General features: G+C 32.0%; 2 protein-coding genes across 3 annotated transcripts; one reads left to right on the plus strand and one right to left on the minus strand.

Moving 5' to 3' along the window:
• Positions 1-4,641: 4,641 nt before the first annotated feature.
• On the minus strand, positions 4,642-7,732 carry LOC111368131 (succinate dehydrogenase subunit 7B, mitochondrial-like). 2 transcript variants are annotated; one of them, XM_022989354.1, is made up of 4 exons: positions 7,625-7,732; positions 7,384-7,458; positions 6,249-6,351; positions 4,642-5,117 (listed from the first exon to the last, which is right to left on the minus strand). In XM_022989354.1, the coding sequence occupies exons 1-4, from the start codon at positions 7,667-7,669 to the stop codon at positions 5,044-5,046; spliced, it is 297 nt and encodes a 98-aa protein (XP_022845122.1). In that variant the 5' UTR covers positions 7,670-7,732; the 3' UTR covers positions 4,642-5,043. The 2 variants fall into 2 exon arrangements, with proteins under 2 accessions (XP_022845122.1, XP_022845123.1); XM_022989355.1 differs by having other exon boundaries at positions 7,390-7,458; positions 7,625-7,731.
• A 783-nt stretch (positions 7,733-8,515) lies between these two features.
• LOC111366571 (uncharacterized protein At5g50100, mitochondrial-like) lies at positions 8,516-9,792 on the plus strand. The gene is made up of 4 exons (XM_022987299.1): positions 8,516-8,898; positions 9,024-9,080; positions 9,372-9,437; positions 9,550-9,792. Exons 1-4 carry the CDS (start codon positions 8,785-8,787, stop codon positions 9,655-9,657), a joined length of 345 nt encoding a protein of 114 aa, XP_022843067.1. The 5' UTR covers positions 8,516-8,784; the 3' UTR covers positions 9,658-9,792.
• The last annotated feature ends 185 nt before the right edge of the window (positions 9,793-9,977 follow it).

A 9,977-nucleotide genomic window follows, 5' to 3' on the forward strand; every position in this document is an offset into this window, starting at 1 on the left:
ATATTCCAAACGAAAATGCAAACATTATCCAAATTTTTCAATTGTAAAATACAAATTTAACAAACAATCTTATAAATATAATAATACTAAATTTTTCCTTCATTTTTAATTGTTGTACATCGAAGTTACTTGATTCATTCTTCAACTAGCATAGATCAACACTCAAAATTGATTCATATATAGAAATTTAAGTAGAGAATACAACGATACTACCTATTCCAGAATGATCTTAACTAAGATTTAAATAAAAAAATGTACCTCTTCGTCAGCTTCATTCTCGCTAAAACATTACACAAGCTCTAGAGTGTGATAAAGAAGTAGAATTTTCTATGCACAATAGAAAAAAATTAACAATAGAAAGAGCCGTGTGTGAGTTTGTGGTCTGTGGAGAGTAGGGTTTGCATATCATACTAATGCTATTATTATGTGCTAATGGTAAATGAGTTGGCCGGCTGAGTCATGCAGATGTAATGGGGGGATTTTGTTTTGGGCTAGATAAAAAAGTAGTGTAAAGCTTAATAATCAATTCAATTGATTTTTTTTTTAGCGGGTAATCAGTTCGGTTTCGGTTTGACGGCTTAAATACCATACCCGCACCGCCACGAACCGGTTCATAAAAATAAAAATCATATCCGCCTCATTGCACCATCAGTTCGATTTTTTTTGCTCCATTCGGTTCGGTTAACCGCGATTTTTGATTTTGACGGTTTAAATTGTCATCCCTACTTTGGCAATTTAAATTTATTTATTTTATTAATTCTTCCCCTTTGTTAGTTCAGAAGATAAGCCATACTTATTACTTTTTCTTTTATGTTAAATATTTATAAATCTCCATAACAATAGAACATATCATTGAGTACTCGACAGTACAAAACATTAACTTCATTCATTTATTAATACTACTAGTCTTGTGCCATGCAATGCATGGCTTGAATTTTATAAAAGGAGATATTAGCATATTAAATAAGGAAACAAAGGGAGATTGCAAACAATAAAAAATTGATTCGATTAATTAAACGATTTAATTATATCAATTAGTTATTCAACAATAAAAAAATGATTCGATTAATTAAACAACTTACTTATATTGAATATAGTATTATCAAATACGTCATTTATAGGTAAAATAATCACTTAGACTAAAATAATAATGTTTGAAAAAATACATTTGAATTATAGCAACAAGAAATTGAGCCAACAAATTTTTCATCTTAATTATTTTAACATCTAAAAAAAAATTATATATAAAAAAAATTCGATAATTTTTAGGTATTTTTTTTCTTATTGTTACTTTTTCTTCTTGATAAATTAATTTTTAAAATAATCTAATACAATTTTTTGCATAAAAGAATGATTATTAAAAAAATTTACGTTAAAAAAAAAAAAAAAAAAACAAATTTGACGTCAAACAAAAAAGAATTAAAAAGGAAAAAAGAAATAATTTTTTTAAAAAAAAATGCATTTTTAACACATACGTTTAATTTCCGTTTAACTATTTTCGATATTTATTTAGATCATTCGATATCTCTACGATATAGTTCTCAAAATGAGTTTCGAGAGAATGTAAACATTTACTGATTCGACTATCGTACAATCGTCGATAAATTTTTAAAGTTAACTTGTTATCGAAAATTTCAAAATAGTAATAAAATAATTGATTTTTTTTAAGAAAAACGAATTATGCGTATTTTTTAACACATACGTTTAATGTCCGTTTAACTATTTTTGATATCTATTTAGATCATTCGATGTCTCTGCGAAATAGTTCTCAAAATGAGTTTCGAGAAAATATAAAATATTTATCGATTCGACTATCGCACAGTCGTCGATAAATTTTTAAAGTTAGCTTGTTATCGAAAATTTCGAAATATAGTTTGAAAATGCCTACATTGACGTCCGATAACATTTGCTATGATTGACCGTTTCACGCACCGTTAATGACGTGCAATACTATGTCGCGAATACTTCAAAACGATATTAAGAATATAATATTTCGACTTCATTTGATATCCCGTAATGAGCCTGAAAATAAACACAAAAATATAAGTAAAAAATAAAAATAAAAATTCGAGAGAATGTAAAATATTTATCGATTCGACTATCGTATAATCGTCGACGAATTTTTAAAGTTAACTTGTTATCGAAAATTTCGAAATAGTAATAAAATAATTGATTTTTTTTAAGAAAAGTGAATTATTCGTATTTTTTAACACATATGTTTAATATCCGTTTAACTACTCTTGATATCTATTTAAACCATTCGATGTCTCTACGATATAATTCTCAAAATAAGTTTCGAGAAAATATAAAATATTTATCGATTCGATTATCGCACAGTCGTCGATAAATTCGTAAAGTTAGCTCATTATCGAAAATTTCGAAATATAGTTTGAACATACCTACTTTGACGTTCGATAACATTTGCTATGATTGATCGTTTCACGCATCGTGAACGACGTGCAATACTATGTCGCGAATACTTCAAAACGATATGAAGAATATAATATTTCGACTTTATTTGATATTCCGTAATGAGCTTGAAAATGAACACAAAAATATAAGTAAAAATAAATAAATAAATAAATAATTTGAATTCAGACACTCCGCACAGCGCGGAGTGCTTGGAAAATTTTATTTTATTATTTTTTTTAGGACTTTTTTTGGGGTAATTCGACCATAATTTTGGCTACGGTTATCAGAATCCTGCCCATGACCCCAATTCGGAAAGCTCTTTTCGACGCGCGCGTCGTGGCCACCCAGCTACGTTGGGTTGACATCATTTTCGAGGTCAAAATTCGATGTTTTCCCTTCCAAATCTCCTATAGTTATTTTCTTCATTTACGCGTTTGATGTACGTTTAACTATTTTCGATATTCATTTAAATAATTCGATATGTCTATAATATAATTCTCGAAATGAGCTTGATAGAATATAGAAAATATATTTTTTATAGATGTTGCGTAAAATATTTTTTTTTTTTTGTTTTTGGCATAAAAATTCCTAATAAAATTATTATCGCCCTACTTTTCTTAATTCCTTTACGTAAAATGTATAAAAAAATATATTTTCTATATTACATCGAAACTCATTTTGAGCACTATATCATAGACACGTCAAATGATTTAAATGAATATCGAAAATAGTTAAACAAATATCAAACGTGTAAATGAAGAGGAAGGGAAAATAGCGAATTTTTACCTCGAAAACGATGTCCACCCAGCCTAGCGAAGTGGCCACGACGTGCGCGTCGAAAAAAGCTTTTCGAATTGGGGTTATGGGCACGATTCTGACAACCGTAGCCAAAGTAATGTTCGAATTACCAAAACAATCCGTAAAAAAAAAAAAAAAAAAAAATTTAGTGAAGCACTCCGCGCTGCGTGGAGTGCTCAATGGCAAGCACTCCGCGCAGCACGAAGTGTCTAATTTTACTCTTCTTCTTCTGTTTTTTTTTCTTACGGACTTATTTTTTTCTAAATTTATTATTATTATTTTTTTAATTTGGCTATACGTTTTGCTACAGTTATCGGAATTGAGCCCATGACCTCAATTCAGAAAGTTCTTTTCGACACGCACGTTATGGCCACCTAGCTTCGCTTGGTGGACATCGTTTTCGAGGTCAAATTTCGCCGTTTTCCCTTCCAAATCCCCAATTATAGTTTGACGTCAAATTTAAAAAATGCGTATAACTCGTCATTTTTTTTTAACGCAACATCTATAAAAAATATATTGTCTATATTTTATCGAACTCGTTTCGAGAACTATATTATGGACTCATCGAATTGATCTAAATGAATATCAAAAATAGTTAAAATTATATCAAACGCGTTTCTTAAAAAGTTAAAAAAAAATATTGATAGTATAAATAAAAAAATTAAAATTAAAATTAAAAAAAAAACTTGTCTGTGCAAAGTCAACAACTGTGGGCGCAAGTGACTATTAAGCCCTGAATGTGTTAATTAGTGTAAGGTGGGATTTTCAAGGGTAAAGTGGGAAAACAATGTAAAGGAGGAAAAAAAAAAGAAAAAGAAAAGGACAAACTACAGTAGCAAAACCGGATAAATTGAAGTAGCAAAACCGGATAAATTGAATTCAAGTGTGAAAACGGTTGTGACATAAATGAACAGTACCAAAAGTCTCTCTTTTAAGAGAGTAAAGATTAAATCGGAATCATTCTTCTTATTCATAAATTTGACACACTTATTTGACAGATAATCGTAACTTTAATTTAAATCAATCCAACACTTAGTATCTTATAAATCTTAAGTGGTTATAACAAACACTTTCATAATTTAAGGGAAATACATATCGAACGTTAACTTGACTTAAATTAAATGTCATGATTATTCACCAAATAACTGTATCAAATTTATGAGTAGGAGGAGAGAAACAGTCCAACCGTTAAATATTGTAGAAAAGTCTACTTCAAGTTAAATACATGACTAAATATTCATAGAGACGGCTAACCGTCAATATTTCTCCATGAAAATTTGAACAAAATGGACCCCAAAATGAAAAAGAACCTCAAATTTTATTTAGGCTCCTTTTAATATCCATTTTTTTCAAAATGCATTTTTCTCTTTCTTCTTCTCAATCATACATTCCTCATTAAAATAATATTACACGTAAATAAAAAAAAATTCCTTATTTTTCAACCACACATTTCCCATCAATTTACCATTCCAAAATATATTTTTACATAAAAATGGCTCACAAACACCCTCTTATTGTGTTATTCGTTCATGCACCGTACAATATAACAAACATTATCTCGGTAATACCCACCCACCAGAGAACATTCACATTGAATTTGTTTAACAGTCAAAAGAAAAAAAAAAAAATTGGAAAACTATTACAAACTACATTCAACTGACATTACACTTGCCAATTCAAGGAGTTTGAAATTATCAAACCATTTTATTCTCAAAATCACTAGCCATTGTGGTCCAAACAAAAGTCTTGTACTATCATCAAACTGTCCATTTCCCTTGCCCAGTAGATATTTTGTACTGATGGAAAACGGCGTAAATGACAGGGCTTCCACTTTTATGCATTCTCTTTCGCCTGATTACGAGCTTCTTCTCGTATTACTGCTTTAACATAAATTTCATAGCAGCATCCTGATAACAAAAGTGAGAGAATAGCAAGGTAGAAATCAAGTGAGGATAACATACAGTTGTGCCTTAACGGCTTGTTAGGTAGAGTGGATTGTACAACACCAGATACTATTAAAGATGAAAGAGGCTAAAATTTTGACGAATTATTCTATTCAAGTTTATTCACAGTGTATTACAAATTGAGAGTAATTAATCAGTCATATCAATGCTCGGTCATGAACCCCAACAAAAGAAAACGGGATTCCAAAAAGGCATGTGAAGGTGTGACTAGAGACAGGTGTCACTTGGGCAAGTAATATGAACATCATTCCTCAAACATGATAGAATGCAAAGGAAGGAAAAGCTCGACTGATGCAGAAAACTGGATTAGCCACACTTCAACAGGCACAAACATTACTGATATAACTGTCCAGAATATGTGAGACTAAAATATTAGTGTTTATTCACTGTCTTTCCAGCTATGATACGATGGTAATAAGAGAGATAAGTAATGCAAGTACCAGTAGGATTGATCCTTGATAGAATAGAGTAAAAGAAGGGCATACTGGCAAAACAAGATAGCGTGGAAGAAAAGTTTGTTGAGTTGAGATTATTTGTACATGACAGCCTTATATAGCAGACGATGTATTTCTACATTCAGTTACAATCCCTAAATTGTGACATAAACCTCTACTAACATTCACAGAAACTATATTTCAGAAGGCCCCAAGTGTTTAAATATATGAACAAATCATCATTATCTGAATATAGAACTAAGAAAACTGACTACTATTAATTGATTACTTTTCAATATTGTGAATATTAACTAGATAACCAATCATTTTTGTTTCCTAACCTGTTACTTACCTATCGATAAATCACCAATCAAGATTTCAAGTGAATAACTCAATTTTTTTATTATTAAAACCAACTAAATGAATACGAGTCATCCCAATTCCCAACTTCTATACTAATTGCAATTTACGGGACTTTTAACCCCAAATCTCTCTTGGCTTTATGTGTTGCATCTTTTTTAGCCAATAAAAAAATTATTATGTGACACCCCATTAGGTTTTATATTGCACCCCTTTAGTCATTGAGAAAAAATAAAGTTGACAGGATCAATTATAGTTTGTGGTGAAGAGATTGGCATACCAGCTACAACTAGCACTGTGAGAGCATCTCCTACTACTTTCAAGCGCCGCACACTTTTCTTATGTGATTTGAAACACTTTAGTGCTGGGTCCTCGGCCAAGAGCTGGAAGAAAACGAGCTTGTTTCAGAACAAATGGAAGAGGACAAAAATTCAACAAGTTGAGTTCATGAACATATAAACAAAGGTGACTATTACTCCGGATTTGTTCAATTTATTTTCACCACAAACGGAGAGATAGAAAGCAAATTGGACAACAGAACACAAGTTAGCATGCACTACTGAAATATACAGTATAAGGGTTAGAACATGAACATTCCCATGAATACAATGAGGCAGCCATATCAACCAAGATCATTTCGAACTATAAAAATTCTAGATCTTAAATGCCTCTTACCTAATTTGTAAGACCATCCGGGTGCAAAGGAACTCCAGATGGACTATCCTTTGACATGTCACCACCCAGAAGAAAAGTGCAGTAAAGATGTGTTCAGATGCTCATGTGAAGTTTTAAGACTGATTTTAACGCCAGAAAAGTTGAAAAATAGATCACATAGACCATCAACTAATAAAGTCTATCTCCTTTAACATTTGCCCATCTGAAAGATGCGAATTTGATTTTTCTCAAACAAGGACTTAAATGTGATGAGGTATGTAGATTAGTAACTGATTTTTTAAGGAAACACGAATTTATCTTACCAGCATTGCATTGAAGAACTTCATTAAGAAAATTGGGGGAAAAAAGAAAAATAAAATTTGACTTCAAATATGGAGTTCTCTGATTCCAATATCATAGCCCCCACCTCTAATCCACAAAATGCAATCTAACTCTAAATCCAAAATCTCGGTTCTGGGTAAGCAAGAAAAAGCCCACAACTTGATTCTTCTCTTTATCGCCCGATCAATTTCCAAACGACATCATTTAGCTCAAATGAATGAACCTAACATGTCAATCAAATGTACAAGAGAATCCATTATCAAATTAGCAATCTCCCTTCTCTTCGGACCCCTCCAAAAACAATTTTGTTCAATAAATTGACATTTGGGTTCAGATCTAAACAATTAGTTGAGCACACAAATATTTTCTGAAAAAAATAAAAATAAAAATCCACCAAATGAGAAGAAAAAGACGCTAACACTCACAGCCTTCTCACGAGCTCCAGGTTCAACATGAAATCCACGTCTTGATAGCATTAACGAATCATCAGCTTTCTGCGGTAAATTTCACAGATAACCCATTATTTTACAACCCCATTTCCACATTAAATCCACAGTAAAAACGCATATAAAATAAATGATTAACGTAAAAATAGTCTTTACAGAACGACATATAAAGTTACATAAACGTATGTGTGGGTGTACGTGTTTATGTACGTACCAATCGAAGTTTAGAGAGTGCAGTTTTGTTGAGTAAAAACGCCATATCTTTAGAGAGAAAGAGACCGTCTCAGCTGAACTGTATTATTGGGTAGACAAATTGAAAAACGAAATTGACTCAGTGAGTCACGTGAACTGAACATTTTACAAAATACTCCTCATACTTTTTACTATTTTTGGATTCAGTCCATAAATTGAACGACGTCGTAATATCGAGACGTTTGGGAGAGAACCAACACAAAGCCTCATTACTTGGACTCATTTGTCTAAAGTGAAATTGACACAAATGGCACCAAATAAAGTCGAAAATGTTTCTTTTGTTTTTTACAAATTTAACTACTAACAATCATTCTGATGAAGCAAGTGCTGCCACGTGGACATTGTCATTACAAAGCAGCAAAGTGTACACAAAAGAAAATTATTAAGAAAATGGCAATACGAGGAGCAATTTCTGTCGGAAGACAAATCAATTCATCTCTGTTTTCGATTTCTTGTTATCTCCGAACAACATACAACGTTTTTGCTTCAAGCCCATGTAGAAGATTAGATCCAATTTCACATAATCAAACAGGAATATGTTAATTATCATGTTCATATGCAAACTTTTAATAGGCCGTGATTTAATAGTTATATATTTTGTCTTAAAACCCGAATGCTAGTTTGAATTTCCATCTGGAGAATCTGGGTTTCTTTTGTTTTCAGGTGTTAAGGTTGTTTGTCCGTTAACATTGTTATTATTATTATTACTCCCCTTTAACAGGAGGCTAGGGATTTGGTAGTGATTTTAATTGCTTATAAGTTTATGGTGTGCGGATAATAAATGAATGGTTAGTTGTCGGTCCTACAAAATGTATGAATCTAATAGTATCACATATCGCTAGGCTAAGGCTTACTTTATCCCATTGCAAGCTAGTTTGGAAGGTGAGTTACATCCAATGTGGTTGTTACAATTCGTATAGGAGCAAACAACAATTTCTGATCGCTAGTGAACCTCTCGGTAGGATTCAAACTCAGATGAAGATCTGGAACAAAAGAATCTTGTAGGATTCCCAAGAAATTCTTCTCACATTCCATGTATAGCCTAATAACCCTTGTTTGGGAGCGCTACTTTCAGTAGAAAATTGGTTCCATATTGTTACCTAGCTGGGAATAAGGGCTGCCATGGACGTAGTTTTGGAAGTGTGGTGCTCTGGGGTGTTTAGTTTTTATCTCGACTCCATATGTTTAACATTTTACCCCTCTCTTTTTGCAGGATTAAAATATTCGATTAAAGCGGTAAGTGGAACATCAGTAGATCCTGTGGTTTCCAAGAAACAAAATGGAGAAGAATCATCACAGTGCTCACTTCCATATTTCTTTTATGCTCTGCTAAGTTCTAATAATGTTTCAAAATTTGTTAGGCTATGGGAAGAATTCATGCAATTCAATCAGACGGGACTATTGTGATGGACGTTGAGGTACGTCACTCTCACAATTTCTGCTTCTTATCCGCAATCTGTCTTAAATGCCAGTTAATTCTTTTGTGCCAGTCGATACTTTCTTTTCCTGATGTCGTCTGCCCCTCTCCTAGTTTGATTAATTTATTATTTTTCTCATTATATATCTCCAATTTCTTCATCTTAAAAATTATAAGAATAAATGTTTAAAAACTCGACGAATCTCCACATTTCTGTGTTCATACTATATGTACATAATTCTGGAAATTTAAGAAAATTGAGAGTTGTCTTTATGGATTTGTGTATATGCAGGCATTCCGAAAACTTTATGAAGCTGTCGATTTGGGCTGGGTGTATGCTATAACGAAATATGAACCCGTAAGCCTAACTTCCATTTTCAATATTGATTTGACGTGCGTTTTCTTCAACTTGATGCTTTTTCGTGTCATACTCGTAAATTCTTAATAATTAGAACGGGTGACATTGACAGGTTGCTACCATAGCTGACGTGGATTATACGACATTGCACATGTTAAAGAATTTAGAAGTAAAAAAGGTGTTAAAACTTCGTCAATTATACGTGTACTCCTATGCATAAAGTTACGAGCAGAGGCGGATCTAGCAATGGGTTGGGCTTGGATATACCCCGGCCCCTGCCCCCAACCCTCATGGTAAGAAAGAAGGTATTTTATAGGTAAATTGGCCCAAATAACTATGTTTAGCCGAGCTTCATATTTTGTCACAACCCCAAATCCAATTATCCAAATATTCTTTCATGGTATTAATGAAATGTGTACAATTTTATTACCAAATTAGTTTTTTATTTAATGCATATTTTACTTATAGTTATATATAAACTTTTATAATAAATAAAATTGTATTGATTAGAGGTAAAATAAATTACTTATTTTAATAGTA

This window comes from Olea europaea, chromosome 18 (assembly GCF_002742605.1).
Source record: "Olea europaea var. sylvestris chromosome 18, O_europaea_v1, whole genome shotgun sequence".
Lineage (NCBI taxonomy): Eukaryota > Viridiplantae > Streptophyta > Magnoliopsida > Lamiales > Oleaceae > Olea > Olea europaea.

Excerpts from the sequence above, each read along its gene's own strand:
- LOC111366571 (XM_022987299.1), top strand. The coding sequence starts at position 8,785 with ATGGACGTAGTTTTGGAAGTGTGGTGCTCTGGGGTGTTTAGTTTTTAT. Across the intron at positions 8,899-9,023 it reads TAAAATATTCGATTAAAGCG|GCTATGGGAAGAATTCATGC; the intron begins GTAAGTGGAACA and ends AAAATTTGTTAG. Across the intron at positions 9,081-9,371 it reads CTATTGTGATGGACGTTGAG|GCATTCCGAAAACTTTATGA; the intron begins GTACGTCACTCT and ends GTGTATATGCAG.
- LOC111368131 (XM_022989354.1), bottom strand. The coding sequence starts at position 7,669 with ATGGCGTTTTTACTCAACAAAACTGCACTCTCTAAACTTCGATTG. Across the intron at positions 7,459-7,624 it reads CACTCTCTAAACTTCGATTG|AAAGCTGATGATTCGTTAAT; the intron begins GTACGTACATAA and ends AATTTACCGCAG. Across the intron at positions 6,352-7,383 it reads CTCGTGAGAAGGCTGTGAGT|CTCTTGGCCGAGGACCCAGC; the intron begins GTTAGCGTCTTT and ends GTTTTCTTCCAG.